Genomic DNA, 20,587 nt, shown 5'->3' on the forward strand with positions numbered 1-20,587 from the left:
TACAAGGACAGTGGGTGGAACCAGGGAGTCCAGTGGGTGGAGCTGTGCGCTGGAGAGCGTGTATGCTTGGGGCTGACCGTGGAGGTGTTCGCGAAGCTGCTCACTCGCCATTACATTGGACTGGAGGACTGGTGGACTGGTAGTAATCATGGGATAACTGTTGCTGTACTGCAGTACAATAATACTGTCTCGGGATTTGGTCAGAGTCAAGGACCCTGCTTTGGGAAGGGATGGACATGCCTTGTGTCCACATCTACTGACCTTACAGCGTAATTCTGAAACCCAATGCTCTATGAAAAATCATATGCCTGACTTCTAGAGCTCATGCTGCAAAATTAATTTCCTTGATTAATGGGTTTTAAAGTTGGTGCTGACTCTAGTCATTGAGCTCCTATGAATTAGTTGCTTTTTGGAAATTGTGGTGTGTGCGGTCTAGATGGCCTCCAGAGTTCCCTATTTTCATAACCAGATTCAGAAAGGTCCAGTTCCCAGCTTTGAGAATCAATTTGGTTCAGCGCCCCCTACCTCCGCTTTTTTTAAACAAACCATGACACACTCAAAGGGATTTGCCTACTGAGTTAGAACTACAACTGAGATCCATCTTTCTGTTTGTGTGTGTGTGTGTGTGTGTGGGTTTTTTTGTCTTTTTGAGACAGAATTTTGCTATACAGTTCAGACTGGCTTTGAACTCACTCTGTAGCCCAGGCTGACCTCGAATTCACAGCTTCAGCCTCTCTAGTGCTGTGATTACAGATTTGTGCCACCCCTCTGGCTAAGACCCATATTTTTTGACCCCCGGTCCAGTGCTCTTCACAGCAACTTCCTTAAAAAATTAGGATGCTTTGGGTTGGAGAGACCTTTAGAACTTGATCCTTTGAAGAACGGCAAGAGGAGGCAGATCTCAGCACCACAATATTGAATTCTCGGTACACAGATCTCAGCATTCCTCACTTCAAAGCTAAATATGTTAAAGGCTGATGTTTGATGCTTTTACTAATGCATTTACTGCTAAGGCTTAGAAGATGAACTTAGGTGAGTTGCTCTGCTTTCTGTATCTCAGTCTACTTCGTAGCTATAAAATGGACCCAACTATCTACTTCAAAGGTTTCTTGTGAGGATCACTTGAGATAGTAAAAGTGCTTTTAGGTTGTAAAATTCTATTCAAGTCTATTAACTATTCATTTGTTTTGGACTTAATAAAAGCCTCCTGGCATATGCCTGGCACTGGGGAGGCAGAGAAGGAATTGACATGGTCTCTACCCTCAGAGAAGGTAGGGTCTGCTAGGGGTATTAGAAGTAAACAGAGGGTTGAGGTGATAGCTCAGTGGTAGAATGGTTGGCTAGCATACTCCAGGCCCTGGGTTCAATCCTCAGCACCCAGGAGGAAAAAGTAATTAGAGAGTTGAGGGAAAGATGTTTGTCAATGGGATAATTAAACTGAGATTCCTTATTAACCTGGATTTGAGAAGGGTGGCTTCATGGAGAAAGTGTCCATCAAGTTACTTCCTGGAGGACTAAGAGGTCATTAGAATTACTGACAGCTCAAGCTGTGGAAGAAAACTGGCTATTTCAGGGATTAACAGTGAGTCCACCATGGCTGGAAGAAGCCCCAGTTAAGGACTTGGGTCTAAGCAGGGTGGGGGTGGGGCGCGGCGGCGTTGTGTGTGGGGGGAGGATGGGGAGCCTGACTTAGGCAAAGCCTCACCATGTTGCCCAGGTCTCACCATGTTGCTCAAAAAGGTGATGAACTCCTGGGCTGAAGTGATTCTCCTGCTGCAGCCTCCCACATAGCCCCACAGCACTCCCACACTCATTCGCAGGGCAGCAGTAGAGACTCAGGCCTAAGTCCAGTGGGGAGTCACAGGAATGTTTTAAGTAGGTGGTGGGTGGGTCTGGCTTACTCTTGAAAACGACCCCTAACCAGGAGTGTATTGGTCCACTGCAGTCTTTGTCTTTACTGGGTGCTCAACTTGCAGAGCAAGAAGCATGGGCCAGGGCTAGGCAGCTCTAGATCAGGTATGTGTGATTTGGAGGAAGCCACCAGCCTCTTGAGATTCTTATCCCTAAAACTGCATAGGGATAAACTGCATAAACTGCTCTAATGATCAAAGGCATGCAAATGCCCAGTAGAGAAAAAGGGGTAAAGAAATCATTTTTCTTCAGTACATTGAACAAAGCCGAGCAGCCTTTGTTTTCACACAGTAACCCTGTAAAGTATTATCGTTTCCCCTTTGGAACCGGTCTCAGCCCCTGCCTGTTCGCGCCTGCGCAGTGGATACAGGCTTGTGCTGAGCTGGGCGCCAGAGACGCTCGGGAGTTGCCTGGCAACTAGAGGGCGGGTTTAAGAAGCAGCTTGCGTCTTGTGGCAGGTGAGGTGGTGGCGGCGAGTGAGGGGCCTGGGAAACAGGGGCGCTCCCTGACCTACCCAGTCTCACTCACACGGGCCCATGTCCTCAGACCCCAGTCACATCTTTACTTCGGTGGCTGTGCTCCTTCAGCGCGTGGCGTTCAGAGGGAGGGCCCTGTCATTGTGCCCCTGATTCTCGGGGAAGGGGACCCAGAGTACTTATGGCAGCGTCCTTCCCAGCCCAGTCTTGCTCCTCTCCTTGTGTGGTGGTCGGTTTCAGAATCTGATTCATCTTTTTACTGAGGAGATTTCTGCAGGGCTATGTCCTGCCCGTGTAACTATATGTGATAACAATCATAATAACCACGGCCAATTTATCTTGGGGCTCTGGCGAGCCACATTTTTTCATGGGTATCAGTTAATATGACTACACTGGAAGGGCCAGAAGGGGGCACTATTATTCTTTTTACAGCTTCAGAAAGACACAGATGGAGGAAGTACCTTGTCAAGGGCCACCTGTGTCATGGACCTGCAGCCAGTTCTTAACCAGTAGCCATAGTTGCTTGTGGTGAGTGTGGAAAAAACCCAGTCATTCTTTAATCTCAATTCTTTTTTTAATGATGTGTCCTAAGCATCTGAATATGGGTCCCTGACTGATGAATGAGCTAGTTAGACCTGGATTTGAGCAATGACTTCTATCCTTACCAATTTGGTGACATTTAGCAAGCATTTAGTCTGTTTTCTTATCTGGAAATTATGGATAATGCAAGTCCTCTCCTTATAGGTAGGTGGTTAGTTTAGTTTAGTTCCTGGGATTAAACTGAGCTACATTCTCAGCCCTTTTAATTCTATTTTCAAATTTTGGGATGGGATATCACTAAGTCACTATAAATTGTCCACACGGTGCTCCCAACTTGCAATCATCCTGCATCAGCTTTCTACAGTGCTGAGGTCTGACTGGTGGTAAGTGAATTAGGTACTATCAGTTGCTGGCATCAGATAAGCACCAAGTGGAGAGATCATTTTGGTATTTACTTATTTGACCCGTTTTGTCTTTTTGGTGCCAATGACTAAGGCCCCATCCTATAAAGTACTGAAGTGGTTTCTCTTGTTATTAAGAACCGTTGCATGGGAGAACTCTGAGATTTGGAATTTGCACTGCTATTGAAACTTCATTGTGACCTTAAATCTCTTTACTGTTCTCAGACTTTTTTCATCTGTAAGACAGGCATAAAAATGCCCACCCATCTGCACTCATGCTTTTGAGGGTCAGATAAAAAGTAGCTTGTAAATTACAGTAGTAATAACAACAACCTTTTGGATTCTTTTAACCAACAGTCTCTGCAGAACTTCATTTCAAAAACCTTTCAAAAGAGAAAGATGGCTCATACTCGTATCTCCATGTACCTGCCTCCGAACATCAATCCTGCTCAGGCCGATATTGCCTATGGCTGTTGGGCTCTGCCCAAACTGAACAAGGAGCTACAGTCAGAGGACCTACAGACAAGGCAGAAAGCCCTCATGGCCCTGTGTGACCTCATGCACGACCCTGAGTATGTCTACGAGGCCGTTGACATAGGTGAGAATATCACAGCCCATGTGATCAGGACTGGGGTCCTGGCACGGATTGGACACTAGGTGGAGCTTCGACAATAAGTGTTGCTGTTTATTGAGCCTGACTTGGGACAGGAAGTGCCCTAAATTCAGTGTCTGCCTTATTTTAACCTACAAAGGAGAGAAAATTCACAACCTACAAATAAGAAGGCCAGTGTTCACCCAAGCACTATGGTGATACGCACCAGTTATCTCACTTACTTGGGAGGTTGAAGGAGGAGGATTTAAGTTTGAGGCTGTCCTGAGCAATTAGTGAGACACTGCCTTGAAATAAAAACTGTAAAGCCCTGGGGTTGTAGCTCCATGATGGTTCAGTTTCCAGTATTAGGAAAAAAAGACCTTAAGAGAAAGGGTATGAATGTAAGGTTGCCTAGTTAATGAGTTAAGCAGGATTCCTGTGTGCTAAATCTTGCATCCCTAGGTGTAGTCCATTTACCTAAGTCACGGTACTAGTGTAGGACAGGGTTCTGATTTAACCATATGTCTCTCCTGGGATCAGTGATATATCAAAGGACATTTTCTTATATCAATAGAAGACTTCAAGAGAAGGAACTAGTAGAAAGCATTTAAGGTGTACAGTGAGGAGGATTAGATGAGTTCGCTCAGTAGTTTCAAACGCTATGTAACTGACATGATTCTCCAGCACTCCAACACAAGAGAACCCATGGTACTTTCATGATGTCCAACATCAGCTCACATACTGGCTTTTGGGTTAGTCGATTTCTGGGACTGGCAAATATTCAGTTTTGTTTTGTTTTGTTTTGTTTTTTGCCTTGTAGGCTGCCTGGAGAGTCTGACAGCTTTGCTGAAAGATAGTGACACCCTGGTTCGGATAAAGACCACCGAGGTGCTCTGCATCATGGCAAACCATAATGTGGGCAGGTGAGCAGCTGTCTCTGTCACACTTGGAAGTCATGTTCCTCTCCTGTGTGAATGTCCTCAAATGACCTTGAGTGCTCTTGTCTGTAGTGCTGGTCTTCAGTGTGACTTGTATCTCTCAGAACATTCCTCTCTGTGGGGTGGTTTTGATCACCTCTTTGGGAGCCTCATGGAACCCTGTGTTCCAGACTAGTTTTTACATAAGCGTCTAGCTCTGGGCTTCCCAGTTTGAAGGTGGAAAGAAAGTTCATATCCCATATCTGTAGCAATTTTGCCTTTTCCTAGCCTTTTAAAGGGAGCCAAGTTTCCTGCCCCAAATTCTCACAGGGTCTGTGGCTTTGGCTTTTGTGCCCCATGAAGGTATTAAAACATCAGCCTCGAAGTACACATCTGGTGGGCTGGTAGCCTCACCTTTTGTTCAACATGCTGAGGTTCTTTTGCTTTTCTATTAAATATCTTTCCTGTGTGAAGCTTTGCATGTTGCCCTTAAACCCTATTTCACCTAGCCTTTTGGTTAGGGGATGAGGGGTTAGGGATTGGAAGTGCTTTCCTATACTAGCTGAATTCACTCTTTTGACTTGGGATCACTAATTCAAGCTCTTTCCCCAGTCTCCTGTATAAAGGAGACCCCTCAGGCGCCTGCCTGGCAGGCACAATGTTCTAAGTTGGATTCCTAATTAAAAATAAGTAAAGGAGACCCCTGTCCAGTGTTCAAGGACAACTCAAAGGGAAAGGAGCCAACTGCCTTCAGGTTTGTTGTGTGTAAACTACAAGCACCTATTCGGAGAGGTTTCATATCAAATTACAGGGCCCTGATGCTCCCCAGATTCTGAGTCTCACTATCCTCCTTGGTTCCTGCTTCAGCCTGCATGCAGCCCTGGTCTAATCAGGCACTGTGGGTGGGGAGTATGTGAGGAAGTGAACGGGGTGGTCATGGGGAAGCTGTACATTTGGCACTGTAGTTCACAGCCTTTGCATCACATAGAATGGATCGGGGCTACATACAGAACAGGGGAGTGGGCCTGTCCTGTGTAGGGGAGGACATCCTTTCCTGCTCTGTGACCTGGATGATCTGTTTTTTTTTCTCAGTACTGAGGATTGAAACCAGGGTTGCCTTACTATTGAGCTATATCCAGTCCTTTTTATTTTTGTTATTACTATTTTCTTAATTTTGAAGAAGGATCTCAGTAAGTTATCCAGGTGGGACCCTAATTTGCAGTCCTCCTGCCTCAGCCACCTAAACCCTGAGATTATAGGTGTACACCACTTTGCCTCACTTTCGGGATGAGCATCTTGATCCAAGTCTCACATTGTCTATCTGAAATGACCTGAGGAGGTGCTTTAAACCTTGAGGATAATGGAGCTGAGATAGGAGGATTGCAAATTTCAACCCAGGTTGGGTGACTTAATGAAATACTGTCTCAAAATCAATCATAAAAAGGTCTGAGGCTATGGGTTCAGTGCCAAGGCTTTGAATTCAATCCTCCAAAATGAAAACCAAGCCAAACCAAACCAACCAAACCTTAGGAGGTACGGTATACACTCCCATAATCCCAGCTACTCAGGAGGCAGAGACAGGATTGTCACTTGAACTCAGGAGTTCAAAACCAGCCTGGGCAACATGACATCCTATTTCAAACAAAATTAAACAGCTGAAAACAAACAAAAACCAAACAAACAGCCTTAGGGTTAGATATGGTGGCAAACAACTACAATCCTAGAACTGTGAGAGGCTGGGGCACGACAATTGCAAGTTGGAGCCCAGCCTGGGTAACTTTGTGAGACCCTGTCTCAAAGTAAAAAGTAAAAAGAGGCTGGAGATGTAGCTCAGTGTCAAGGCCCTGGGTTCAGTCTTCAATAAAGCAAAACAAAAAACCATAAAAAACCCAAGGAGCGCACAGGTGTTAAGTATTTCTCATTCTTACTGTTTTCCTCTCTCTTTTTTGGACCTGATATGGACAGTAAGGTAATAACCCTCACTGAGGGGTGATGGATGCGGAGAGGAGATAGGATCGAAGCCCAAGCAATTACAAAGGAACAAGATGCCTAAGGAGGGTAATTGTAGATTTGTTCAGCGGCACGAAGAGAGCCTGGGTGGGAGAGTTTTGGCTGGGCCCACGTTCATAAGGTGGGACAGCCAGAGGGAGAATCGTCCTTGGCCAGGCTTGGTAGAGTCTGGCCCTCAAGCTTGTTCAGCATTCTCAGCCATTCCTCACACCGTGGCTGTGAGGTAAGGGAAAGGGGCCAGGAGAGGCATTGCTGTAACCAGGGTCTAGGCCAGAATACAAACGTGGCCCATTTCTAAAATTCCCCAGAATTCAGCAGTGCTCTTATAACTAAAGTCCTTTCAAAGCCCATTGAGTCCTAAGTAACTGCCCCGAATCACCTGTGTTGAAACCTTTCTGCCTTCCCACCACCACACAACTAGAGACCGAAAGGAGGATGAGGGTGGCAGCCCAAACTTGGCATCCTTGGCAAGGAGTTAGTTAATTTACATGAAATTCACATAAGCAAGAGACCTTCCTGGGTGCTGGCCCTCCCATCTTGCTTGCTGCTGGTGAAGTGGCCATACTACTCCACAGGCAAACGCAGTTAGTGCCTCTTTAATTTATTTTTTTCTTTTGAGAAGGTCTTGCTCCAGAATCCAGGTTGGCTTTGAATTTACATCTTCCTGCCTCAGCCTCCTGAGTAGCTGTGATTATAGGTTTGTCCCACCACACATAGCGTGGATTGATTCTTGTTCTGCCTCTCCTCCCTTCCTTCCCTTACTCCCTCCTGGTATCAGGGATTGAACCCAGGGATCTTGCATTCAGCTCCATTCCCAAGCCATTTTTCAAATTTTAAGACAGGGTCTTATTAAATCACTAAGTTGTTCAGGCTGGGCTCAAACTTATGATCCTCCCACCTTCCCCTCTGGGGGTGTTGGGACTGCAGGTGTGTGCCTCCATGCTGAATTTGTTCGTTTTTGTTTTGGTGCTGGGGATTGAACCCAGGGCTTCCTGCATGTTAAGCTCATGTTTCACTGTTAGTTACATAGCACGCCAAGCCTGTTTTTCCCCAAGAGACAAGGTCTTGCTATGTTGTCCTGGTTGGCTCTAAACTCCTGAGCTCAAGTAATCCTCCTGCCTTAACTTCCTGAGTAGCTAAGAATACAGGTGTGCACCAACCAGCTTTCAAAGCATGAGTGATATAGAGGGCGTCATTGGTAAACCCAGTGGTCAGGTAAGGTCCCTGCAACTTGTGTGTCTCACTGTGATTTCGTTCTTCCAAAATAATTCAAAACAGGCCATATGGATGTTTCAACCAGTGGCGCAGTAGTAGGATTGATTGTGCATGTCCTGTGTCCTGGACACTTACTTGAGAGGTTCATGTATTATTTCTCATTCCTGAACCCCACCCTGACAGGTGTGACCTTATAAGCCCCTTTATCCAGATATAGTTGGGACTCAAATTCAGTTGATTACTTAAAAGAAATGGTTAAAATTGGAGAATCAAAGAAATTATATATTTCCTTTAAATCATTTATTTTACACCCAAAACACCAGTAATAAAAAGCATATACCAATCTCAGTGTGGGACCCAAGTCTTGTCTTGGCTATGAGTCCACTGGATGGTATATTGTGTCTCCCTTTTCTTTTTAAAATTCAACCACATATCTGATTTGCAGTTTTCAGAGCAAGCTCTGAAAGACATTGATGAAGAAATCTGCATGCAAACACCCTTCTAGAATCTTTTACAGTCATCTTTTTTTTTTAAAGAGACTCAATTGTGAGTCTTTGAAGAGCATCCTTTCTTTTTTGTAAGGAAATTTTAAAAACCCTTCTCATCTAATCGGCTTACCTAATATTTAATTAACTTATATATAATTATAACAACAAGCATAACAGGCATCCATAGGTCTGGAGGGAGCAGCTGGCTGTTGGCAAGCTCACAACTCAGCCGGGGGGAGACATGAGGAGCGGGGGGCCCTGAGGGGCTGGGCTTGCCAAGCTTTTCCCTCCGAGGCACAGAGAGAGATGGAGAGCTTAGCCCCACAGTTTAGGCAGGGTGGGTTGTAGGTTTCCATTGCTTTATTTGCCGATGGTGGAACTAAGACACAGGAGAGTGAAAATAAGAATCTGGGGGCATGAAGAAAGAGCCTGAGTCTGCGTTGTGGCTCCTAAAGGGCAGAGCTGTATGATTCTTGTCACCATGCAGACCATACCATTATGCTGTCATGGCCTCTGGAGATTCTGGAATGCGGTGTCCACTCTGTTCTTTGCCCCAGTTAATGCAGATTCAAACTCTGACTGACTCCGAGTAGGGCTGCTGACCTCCTTTTTTTTGCCCCCTGCCCAGTGCTGGGGATTAAACCCAGAGCCTGGCACATGCTAGCAAGTGCTCAGCTACTGAGCTACATCCCCGAGCCTTTTTATTTTTTATTTTGAGATAGTGCCTTGCTGAGTTGCCCAGGCTGGCTTTGCACTTGTGATCCTCTGGCCTCAACCTCCCAGGTTGCTAGGATTTAAAGATACCAGTTGACTTGCTCTTATTTGATCCTTCCCGGCATGGTTTTAGTTATGTCTAAATCCACCTTCCCTTCCCAGAACCAGCTTCCTAGAGCACGACATCATCCTTGCCCTGTCCTTTCTGCTGAATGATCCCTACTCAGCCTGCCGGGAGAACCTGCACCAGGTATACAAGCAGCTGGCTCAGCTACCTGAAGGTAGGCTCACACCCCTCCCATAAGTCCTGTGGGTTTATGGTTGCCCCCGGTCTGTCGGCCTGGTCATGTACATGCAGGTTGCAGGTCAGAATCCTTAGCACAATTAAAAAATGTTGGGCATGGTGGAGTACTCCTGTAGTCCTAGCTACTGAGAAAGCTGAGGCAGGAAGGTCATTTGAGCCTAGGAATTTGAGACACATGTGGGCAACGTAGGAGATCCTGTCTCAGTAACAACAGCAATAATAAAAGCTTCCTTTTTATTAAATTATAACCTACATATTTAAAAAAAACATAGAGACTGGGTGTATAGTTATGTGGTACAGTATATGCTTAGCATGCACAAGGCTCTGGGTTTATCCCCAGCATCCATCTCCCCACAAATAAATGACAATTTGATTAAACTGCACTAAGTGAGAATTTCATGTAAAACCATGTAGGTCAAGAACTACCCTATTAGCAGCACTTGACACTTCCCCCATGCCTCATCTGGAGGTGCTACTCCTTACACTGAGGGAAGTCATGTCATCAATTTATGAGGCTATACCCTTTTTCACGCCTTTTTATTTTCCTTTGTGAGGTGCTGAGGATGGAACTCAGGACCTCACATATGCTAATCATGTGCTCTTCCAGTGAGCTATGCCCTTGCCTCTTTATTTCTTTTAAACTTTATAGAAATGAGAACATATAGTCTGCAATATTTTGTTTTTAGCTTCTGTCACTCAACATTTTCTTTCTGAGATCCATGTGCGTTTTATTACTGATTTTTGCTAGAATTTGATATTTGCATTATGTGAATACTTCTACTACTGTTTATTCATTCTGCTGCAGGAGACAAATGGATTATTTCTATTTATGGCAAGCAAGAACACAGCAGCTGTAAACATACTTATAAATATCTTTTGATAGACATATGTACATTTCTTTTGAGGTATACCTGGGAATAGAATGGCTGGAATAGTATAAATTTCTGATTGGCTTTATACAAGGTACTACCAAGAGAGTTTTTAGATTAGTTGAACCAAATTTCACTTCCAACAGCAATATATGAGAGTTACAGGTGCTCTACATCCTCATCACATTTGATCTTTTTTGACTTTTTATTTCAGCTATATTGGTGAGTGTGTAGTAGTATCTCATTTTGCTTTTAATTTGTATTTTCCTGACCATCAGAAGGGAAGCCCTTTATTTATTTTTGAAATAGGGTTTTGCTATGTTGTCAAGGCTGGCCTGAATTTCTGGGTTTAACTGATCCTCCTGCCTCAGCCTCCTGAGTAACTGAGACCCTTTAAATGTTCTTTTCTGTGACGTGCCATGCTAGGTTTTTAGAAATTAAGGCCTGCCCCAAAGGCAGTGCTGCACACACATTCATGGAGGGCCACTCTACCCTTGACCTGTGGTCCCCTTCAGCCATCAGCGCCTGCTAATTAAATAGGGAGTCTAGAGTACCAGCTACCCACCAGTCACAGCTAGAGGGTTGACACTTGTATCAGAGCGGACATCCAGCTGGTTGCAGGGCTGTGACAAACGTTTTTAAACAAGATGCTCATTTCAACAGATGAGATAGGCTTCGAAGAAGTACCTTAGATGAAGACAGACCAATAGGCGTTGTAGCCCAGGGGTCAGATGACTGCATTCTGTTGCTGCTTACACAATCAATGCTTGAGCACTGGGCAACTGGGTCATGAAAATATCACTAAAAAAATCACACAATAAGGTTAAACATTTATGACCTCGTGGGGCTGCATTACTCACTGACTCTCCAGGGCTGCAGACTGAACACAGCTGCTCTAGGGCCTCTACTGGGGAGGGTGACCACAGCCCTCAAAAATACACACTCACCTTCAGCTTTGCAGGATTTCAGTCCATGCTCTTCCAGCGGGGAAAGAGAGCCTGGGGCCTCAACCTTGCCTGCAAACCCAGGACTCTGCGGTGGTGTTTCACTGTTGTGTGTCTTTGCTGATCCCTTGTGGCTTTTCCCTGTTTATTTATTGATTTGTTGGCCCCACAGTTTTCCATTTCAATAATATAGAGTAGTCAGCTTCATCAATCTTTTCTCTCTCTCTCTCTCTCTCTCTCTCTCTCTCTCTCTCTCTGTGTGTGTGTGTGTGTGTGTGTGTGTGTGTGCTGAGAGAAACCTTTCCCTTGAGCTCTTGCAGATATTCTGCCATATTTTTTTCTACTGAAATGTAAGAGGTTTGGTTTATTCACATTCAGCTTGGGAAGACACCTGGAGCAGAGTTTTGTTTGTCCATTTGTGTTTCTAGCCCTTGCCAGCCCAACGTTGCCTGGTTTCCAAAAGCTGTATAGTGATCTGGGTTTTGGTGGACCCCCCCCACTCCCCGGCCCTGCCCATCTCCCGGAGGATTTTTCTATAACCCAGGAACACTGGTACATCGTGAGGAGTAGGGGCATGTGCTGCCGAGAAGCCTGACCAGTGAAAGCCTCACTGCTGAGCCTGGACCCTTTATCACAGAATTTGCTGGGCGCTGTTCCTCATCTTGTGGACAAATGTACAGCAGAAGTTGGGCAAATGGGGGAAGGGAAGGAGGCAGTGTGGTGGGTACCCTGGACCCATCCCAGGTGACTCTGAATGCTGCGTCTTCTGGGTTGACCAGTATGGCCATGACTCCGTGATACCCTTGCTAGGCTGCTGACATGGGGCCCTTTGTAGGGATGGCTTCTATTCTGGTGGGTTTAGTCTTACTGTGTGTGACCTTGAGAGCCTGGATGTCATTGCCTGAGGTTTTGAAGATATTTTGCAGTGGCAGACAGGGCCAGCCAGCTCTCAGCACACAGTGGTAGTCATTACTATGGGTTTCCTATTCTTGGTCACACTGGAAAGACTTTTTTTTTTTAAACTAGTACATTTGTAATACAAAAGAGTGATGTTTGTTTTGGGGAACTGGTACATGTATGTAACATATCTTGATCATTTTCCATCCCTTTCTCCCTTCCCTCTCTCCCTTCTACTGAAGCACCCCCCTTTTTAAACCATGGCATTCTTGGAACACATGGCAGAATACCTGGCATATGACTAGCACACATCATATACTGTTTAACAGGTTTTATGTTATATTTTAAAGGATCATTTGCTGTTTTCTTACTACAGTTCACTTACCTGACTGTTCATTCATTGAACAAATATGTGCTGAGCCCTTACTCTGTTTCAGTCATTGTCCCCCGGTTGCCTCCCCTGTAATGTGAGGTTTCTGTGGGAGGTTTCCAACATCCCTTGGAATCCTTGCACTTTGAGAAGTCAGACGTGCTGTATGATTTCCCAGAGAAACCAGCAGGGGGCGTCCCAGGACCGAGCACTGCCCTGATAGGGCCCGCATACTTTCCAGGCCAGGTTCTCATGCCCTGAGGTGGTGTTGGTAAGAGAAATCAGATAACAGAGACAAAGATCACCAGCCCAGGATCCTGGTCAGCCGGGCCCTGAGTCACCACCTGGGATTTCTCCTCTGCTCCCACCCACCTCTCTCACATTCAGCCTCTGTTTCTGCTAACTCCATGGAGAAACGGGTCTCATTTTACGACCAGATGTTCTGGATGAGACAGCAGCAATGCTGCAATTGAGAATTCTAAGTAGATTTTGGAGCTGACAACCCCACGCTCCCCTGGAAGTGTTCACCACCAGTTCCAAAGTACTCACTAGGCTCAGCTGTGAGTGTCCTGACCCTTCTCCTGTCACCACCTCCTAGTTCCAGGCTCTAGCAGTGGGCCCTGCTTTGGTGGTAGTGTGATGTGACCTGCTGTGCTCTTGATCATGTTGTGTGCAGCTCCGGCTTGGGTCAGGCCCTGGATATAGAGGTAAGTATCCCTCCTGATCCAGAGGAGAGCACCTGCCGAGGTGGGCAGGGGACTTTGCCCATGGAAATTGGCTCCCTGGCTCCAGAAGGGAATGGGGCTGGTCTTAGGAGGGGCAGGCTGCAGCTGAGGGAGATGTCTCACTGCAGCCCCCTCTCCTCGTACTGGGGATTCAACTCACACTCTTGAGCGTGCGATCTACCACTGAGCTACATCATGAGCCCTTTTTATTTTGGGATGGAGTCTCACTAAGATGTCTGGACTGGCCTTGAATTTATGATCCTCCTGCCTGTAACTCCAAAATGGTTGGAATTATAGGCATCTGCCAATGCACTAGGCTTAGATGTTTTTTTTTTTTTTTTTTTTTTTTTTTTTTTTTTTTTTGTGGTACTAGGGATTGAACTCACAACCTCATGCTTGCCAGGCAGAAGTTGCTTAGGCCACTGAGCTAAATCCCCAGCCCTAGATGCAGTTTTAATCTAGTCATTCTGAGTGTCAGGGGGATATCCTTGGAATTATATGGTCTTGGCTAGAGACAGATCTGGAGGTGGCTATGTTCAGAGGGAGCTCAAGCCAGGGCAGTAGGCTGTCCTCCCACACAGAGGGGCTGCTGGAGAAGAAAAACAGATGTTCTACTCCTTTACCAGTGTGACTCAGCCCCAGGCAGGCAACCCCTGTCCCTCAGGAATAGCTGTCCCTGATGCCCAGCTACTGGGAGGTGGCCCCAAGCAGGCCCTGCTCTCCCGGCTCTGATACCACAGGACAGAGGCAGGATAAGCTGCCCTTAGAGGGCTGGGGCCTGTCTTTTCTGGCCTGTCCTTGAGGTGGGTGCCCCAGTAGGCACATTTTTGGGCTGATAGTCTTTGGTGGGCAGTTGCCACCATCCCTGGACAGTGATGGTGCTTCCCAATAACAGGGACACTGCTTGATTCTTGGCTGCTGTGTCTGCTTTCAGCCTCTTCCCTCAGCTCCTTCCCTCCATCTCCTCCAGCAGGGACAAGCTTTCCCTGTCTGGCAGTGTTAAACCGATCCAGGGTTCCAGACTTTATCTTTAGGATCTCCGTTGGGATAGGCAGCCTTCACCAGTGTTTCCCACAAGATTTTCAAGTAGTTTGAGACAGCCTGTTACAAATGGAATTACCACAGTCCTCCCAGAGGACTGGTCTGCACTGGCCTGGGATCTGCCTCATTACTGAAGCTTCGTCAGGCTTGTCTCAGTGAGATGATTTCCTCAGCGTGCCATCCAGGCTTGGCGTGTCCCCTGTCCTCATAGTGCAGTCTCTGGGACTTGTGCAGTGTCTGCTAGATCTCATCCCTGTGCCTGTTTGTCCTGGACAGTCGGGGTTATCCAGGACCTGGCATGTCTGCCCTGGGGTTCTGGGGAGTGTGGACAGATTGAGCAGAGTCCCTCAGGCATTAGTCTCAGCCTGTCACTTGTCACACACCACTTGATGATGAGAAGCCATCTCCTCTCAGGATCTCCCCTTCCTCTTTTGTAAAGTAGGATATATAATTTTGGCTTCCCAGGAGTGTAGTGCACCGTGAGCAGTCACTGTGGGGAGACTGGATTACTGTGACCATTGTTACTGCCCCATGGTCTTGGGGACCATAATGCTACAGGGGAAGATGGCAGTCCCACATGGGAGCCACATGGTGGTGTGCCCTGAGAGAGAGGGGTGGGGCTTCATGAAGAGGATGGGCTAGGGACCGTCTTCTGCAAGGAGCAGGTCAGCCTGGTTGACTCCAGCTCCTCCCCTTCAGCCACCCTGGTCAGCTTCTCAGGAGTTACTTCTGTGAGTTCTGGAGCCTATTTTCCCCTTGGCCAGAACTCTGGGGCTGTTTGTCCTTAGCGGCTCTCCTGAAGAGAAGGTGGGTCATGTGTGCCGTGCCCTGTCCAATTCAATGGAATTTGTTTTCCTACTGTGCCCCAGAGTGGGTGCTCTGGGGAGTGTGGGGAGGGATGGGACTTCCAACGAGGCTGAGGTGGCTTTGAGCAGGATCCTGAGGGAAAGGGAGATCTTGGACTGTGCAGCTGGGAAAGGGTATTTAGGGCAGAGAGATCAGTGAGAGCAAGCAGGGGCCACGGGAGGGCAAATGTGAGGCAGATGGGCTGCAATGAATGGAGCCTGGGAACCCTGCAGGGAGGTCCAGGAGGCTGGGGTTTCATTGGAGCTTGTGGAAAGTCATGCATTGATCCAGCTCTTGCAACCAGGAGGAAGCTCTCTTTCCTGGAGAAGTTCTCCTCTAGTCCTTAACACACATCAGGAAAGAAGGCAGAGCCCTTATATTTTCCCTTATATTTTTAGGTTAAGGATGCTTATGAGTGAAATTATTGCTCTTTTTCACAGTTGGCAGTTACAAGCACGAAGTCTCAATGACTTTAAATCACACATTATTTCTTTTTAAACAAAAGCTCCTTTAGGTTCTTGCTGTTTAGTGATGTGGGAAGGTGTGAGGAAATCTCCATGTGGACTCCAGGGGGGTGGGGAGCCAGAGAGCCAGGTCCGTGTGTGTGTGTGTGTGTGTGTGTGTGTGTGTGTACAAATATCTGCACATGCATGCATGTGTGTTGTGCACATGTATGCATGTGTATTTGCTGCCCCCCACTCAAGGCTTTGCATGAGGTGCTGTTTTGAGGAAGAGGCTGCACGTTGCAGGAAGAGGCTGTAGGCTGTAGGCTTCTGCCCCATCGGATGCAGGACAGGGCAGGGATCTGGCCTCCAGAAGGCATCCGCACCCCTATCCTTCTCCCAGCAAGCAGGACATCTCCGTGGCTCCCCGATCTTGGACACCTTTTCTCATTTATAAAATGGGTCAGCACTGTCACCTGCAGAGGTGGAGTGTTTTTAATGAAATCATTTGTAAAGAGCCTGGCTGTGTCCCGCCTGAAGCAGGTACTTGGTGGACACACCTGCTTGACATTTCACCAGTGCGTTCCCACTACCCTGTAGCCACACAAGCCTGTTAGTGAGCGGTGGGTCCCTATTATGGGGAGTTGGCTCCTTCCCAATGTATCGGCTCCTTCTGCTCTGGGGTGATGACTTCAGACCTCAGCAGGGGTGTGCGTAGCGTGATATAGACTGGGCTAGAGCTAGTAGGGTCATGGGGGCAGTAGAAGGGAGCCAGAGCTGTCATCACCCCCAAACTTCTATCCTTTTCTTTCTTCTCTTGAGGTTATTCTTGACATTCAATTTGAAATGATTTTACATAAATGTGTGGAGATGTGTGTGTGAGACCTTTGGTGTAGAAGGTGTCCCAGCACTCCCTGGACGACGCTAAATTCAGCCACAAGTCAGCCCCACATACAGCACACTGGAACAAAGCTTGGCTTCATTCAGGGTATTTTATTTTCTTAAAGTAGACAATCTTTGACTTTCATATGGTCATCAGCTCCTCTCTTTCTCTCTGTACGTCTTCAAGTCCTTGGCTGTGATTCTGCACACTGACCTTGGACTCCTGGGTACCAAACAAGGGTGAGAGAGGAGATTTGGCAAGGGATCTGGCAGTGCCTCCCACCTCAGCAGCAGGGGTTCATATTTACACACAGCCCTCAGCCAGAGTCCTTTCAAGGCCAGTGCCCAACCCCCCGGGCCGTGGGGCAAAAAGGCCCAGAGTGTAGGGTCCCAGCAGGGCCTCCCTCAGACCACAACACTGGCTGTGCCTTCAGAGGAGTGGTAGCAGCTCCCTGCCCATCTCAGGCTTGGGTGTGCAGGGTTTGGGGTGCCATCTCTTGCCTCCCCTTAATTTTCTCAGCAAAGCCACAGATAATTTATGCTTTAAATACCAAGACATTTAGCTATTGTTCATTCGCTCCTAGGTGAAGAACCTTCTTTAAATACGTCACATTTATTTTTCTTAAATAAAAACAAAGCAGAAAACCGCACCAATAACAGGACACTGCAGAGGCTTATATACAACATGTGTCCTGCGAGGCTGGCGCAGGACTGCCATTCGCCCCAGAATTCTTTGGAGCAGAGGGACAGAATCGTCCAGGTAACAACTTTTACACTCAGCAAGCCAGACACAAAAAGGATCACCTGAAAAAAAATAAGTTTTGAAAAATCTGCATTTAAAAAAGAATACTCAACTGCATTTGAAATTTTCTGTATTTTTTTTTCCTGCGAAACACCACAAGATTTGGCAAAAAAAAATATTAGAGAAGAAAAACAAAATTTGAATTTATAAAATGTCAGACCAGTAGAAGAAAAGCTGGAAACCCAGCTGGCCTAGTTTGAAATAAATCGTGCCACTCATTTTATTGTATTGATTTTTGCTGCATATTTTGAAGCTGTTTATAAAGAGCCGTGAGTGGCTAGAGGTCTGGTTAGTGCTGTCACCTGGTTCCTCAGTCCAGGTCCAGGGCAAACGTGGTGCAGTGTGACTGCGTGTAGGGGGTGGCCAGCAGGGGAGGTGCCTGGTCCCTGCTCTGGCTCTCACTCCTAGTCAATGTCCCCAGTACAGAGCTCGGATGGCAAGCTGGCCTTCCTCCAGGCAATGGGCACAGCTGGCCTGACTTGGCCCTAGTCCGGCTGCCTCTCCCCAGCAATCCAATGTGGGCTCCCATGCAGAGTGGAGCCAACTTGGGAAGGCAGAGTGAAGAGGCAGGGTGGCCTTGGAGTGAAATTGTGACAGCGTTGCCTCAAGTTTCAAGAGACCTTGACAACACTTTGGAGGACTTTGCCATCTCCAGATGTGTGTGCGTGCTTGTGTGTCTGTGTTTGTGTGTGTGTCTACCTACCTAGTAACCTATTCATATATATTTATGTTTGCAGAAATGTGGGGCCAAGGAGGTGGAGGCCGAGGGACAGAGGGACACTTCAGGGCCCCCATATTTTGCCCCTGGGTTGGGCCTCTCTAGCACGAGGTGGGGTGTGATACCCCATAGGTTTCACCACAGGCAAGTGGGCTGGGCCCAGCTCCTCAGCAAAGGCCAATGTACTTGAGATTGTTCTGTATAATGACATCTGTCACTGCATCAAAGACAAACTGGATATTACTGGTGTCGGTGGCGCAGGTGAAGTGGGAGTAGATTTCCTTGGTCTCCTTGTTGCGGTTCAGGTCCTCGAACTGCCGCTGGATGTAGACAGCAGCCTCCTCATACGTGTTCTGGCCCTTGTACTCAGAGAAGCAGACGGTGAGCGGGATGCGCCGGATCTTCTCTGCCAGCAGGTCCTTCTTGTTCAGGAAAAGGATGAGTGAGGTGTTGATGAACCAGTTGTTGTTGCAGATAGAGTCAAAAAGGCGCAAGCTCTCTGCCATTCGACTCTGGGTGGAGGGAGGAAAGTGCTGGTGTTAGGGCACGCAGCAAGCAGATACCCCAGCCGTGCAGCTCTGCTCCCCTGCGGGGGAGGTGGGTGCCTGCTGGCCCAGTGCTGGGCCCTAAGAATGCACCCCCCTTCTGCTGGGGAGTCTTTCTTCTGTCAGATCAAATCTGTCCTCACCTTCTTTCCACTGTCTACCCTATCTGAATCTGGCACATGCTTAGAGAGGGCTCTCCTGCCCCTTTTGGGCCCCTCCTCTGGGCATGAGTATCCAGGGACCTGGACATGTAGCTTCAGGGTTGTCGCAGTGCACAGCCTCCTCCCACCTGTGGACCTCACCCCGGGGACCTCAGCCTGCCCCAACCCACACAAGGGAGCTCAAGTCTGCCGCAGAGCTGCTGTCAGATCACATCTCCCTCAGCGTAAGTCTGGGTTTAACGTAGTCCTTTGAAACCGCAATCATGCCACGTGGTACCTGTGAGGGGGCAGTGCGCACTTCCGTAACTAAAGAATTCAGTTTCTTTGAGCTGGCAATGAAATGTCAGCCCTGCACCAGGATCCTCTCACTGCCCTCCCTGGCTTCAGGGCTCACATGCACTGCTGCAGGTTATCTGGCCTGACGGGCCAGGGCTGAGGGGGCAGGCTCGGCACAGACAGAGATGCAGGAGGATGGTGCCCCAGGAGAAAGCTTTGACCAGATCAGAAGGTGGCCCCCCGCCCATTCTTTCCTTCTCCTCAGAGGACCTTCACTGTGTTCTGGTAATTCTGGGCTTTTAAGGAGCATAATAGTTTTGTCTGATTCCAAACCCACCATTTCCCCACAGAACTAACAAGTCTTGCTTTCTAAAAGGAATAACTCGCTGGAACTTTTATCTGGAATTGCTGGTGGGGAAAGCTGCCCCTCGATTTAAGATCAACTGAGCTAGCCAAGTGTCTAGAAGTCTGGGGATAGTCAAGATCAGAGGCTTTGATTTAAGGACTTTTCTGACCAGATTATATCACCAGCTGTGGTGGTACTGACCATGATAATTGTAGCTGGTGTTGGCAAGGAGGGCAGAAGGCATCAGCAACACCAGTGACAATGACCACAGCAACTGCAGCTGGACATGAGGTTCCGCTTTATCTACCCTCTCACCTTCCTGGTCCCATTTTACAGATGAAGAACTGGGGCTTGGAAAGGCAGGAGATGTGTTCCAAGTTTCTCAGACAGGATCTCTGAGCTTTCTTATTAGTGGACCCTACAGAGGTTGCCCTAGATTAGGGTACCTGGGAGGATGCCGCACAGAAATCCTACTCTCTAGAGGCCCCATCATCTAAGGTACAGGACTTGGCAGTGTTTGCTAAGGAAGCAGGTGTTGGGAAGCAAGTGTTATTGCTCTGGGACCCTGCATCTACCTAAGAGATCATGCTTTAAAAATTGAATCTTGTTCCTCCTTTAAAATGAACTTAGAATAACAGAAACACTGAAAAGTGAGCTGCCTCCGGTGTAGGTCGGGGAGGAATTAACCTTCTGCAGAAACAGGAGGCAGGACTCCAGCCCCAGCAGTGCCCAGAGGTGTCAGCGCCTCCACAGATGAATCTGGAGGCAATGTTCCCAAAGAAGAAACTGGTGGTGGTCTAGGAACGTCACATTCTGCTGGGAGAGTAATTAGCTCTAATGGATTCTTGGAAGCCACATCGTAAAGATGACTGTGGGAAGGGAGCTGTCACTTTTCACAGGAATGATGTTGTAATTAAAGCTGATTCTGACCCCAAATTCTGTATCCGATATGGCCATTAGCTCGTATCTGTCAATTCACTGAGCAGATACTTGCTGAGCATGTCCTGGGTCCACAGGTCACTGAAAAGCCTACAGCTCTTAAGCCAGGTGGTAGGGCCCTGCAGCTGGAAGCCCTGGGCTGCGGGAACAGAGGTATGACAGGGCTAGCAGGCTTAGTCAAGGGGTGGGCTTTCTCCCAGCTGTGAGGGTGGTGG

General features: G+C 47.5%; 2 protein-coding genes across 6 annotated transcripts in view; one reads left to right on the top strand and one right to left on the bottom strand.

Annotated features, from left to right (window-relative positions):
* Positions 1–20,587, top strand: part of Rsph14 (radial spoke head 14 homolog) — an 84,409-nt gene that overhangs the window by 3,546 nt on the left and 60,276 nt on the right. Inside the window, exons 1-4 of one of the 4 annotated variants that reach the window (XM_003478037.4) lie at positions 23–139; positions 3,686–3,926; positions 4,741–4,843; positions 9,427–9,545. In XM_003478037.4, the coding sequence (XP_003478085.1) occupies positions 3,728–3,926; positions 4,741–4,843; positions 9,427–9,545 (421 nt within the window). In that variant the 5' untranslated portion in view covers positions 23–139; positions 3,686–3,727. Of the gene's footprint in view, positions 1–22; positions 140–1,676; positions 2,916–3,685; positions 3,927–4,740; positions 4,844–9,426; positions 9,546–20,587 lie in introns of those variants that run through there. The other 3 variants (XM_063225871.1, XM_063225872.1, XM_063225873.1) reach the window with 3 other exon arrangements.
* Gnaz (G protein subunit alpha z) overlaps positions 16,677–20,587 on the bottom strand; it is a 55,108-nt gene continuing 51,197 nt past the window's right edge. For both annotated transcript variants that reach the window (XM_063225869.1, XM_063225870.1), the window contains exon 3: positions 16,677–18,617. In XM_063225869.1, the coding sequence (XP_063081939.1) occupies positions 18,273–18,617 (345 nt within the window). In that variant the 3' untranslated portion in view covers positions 16,677–18,272. The remainder of the gene's footprint in view (positions 18,618–20,587) is intronic.

Source organism: Cavia porcellus, unplaced genomic scaffold (genome assembly GCF_034190915.1).
Source record: "Cavia porcellus strain 051 isolate PalLab524CR breed Dunkin Hartley unplaced genomic scaffold, mCavPor4.1 scaffold_16, whole genome shotgun sequence".
NCBI lineage: Eukaryota > Metazoa > Chordata > Mammalia > Rodentia > Caviidae > Cavia > Cavia porcellus.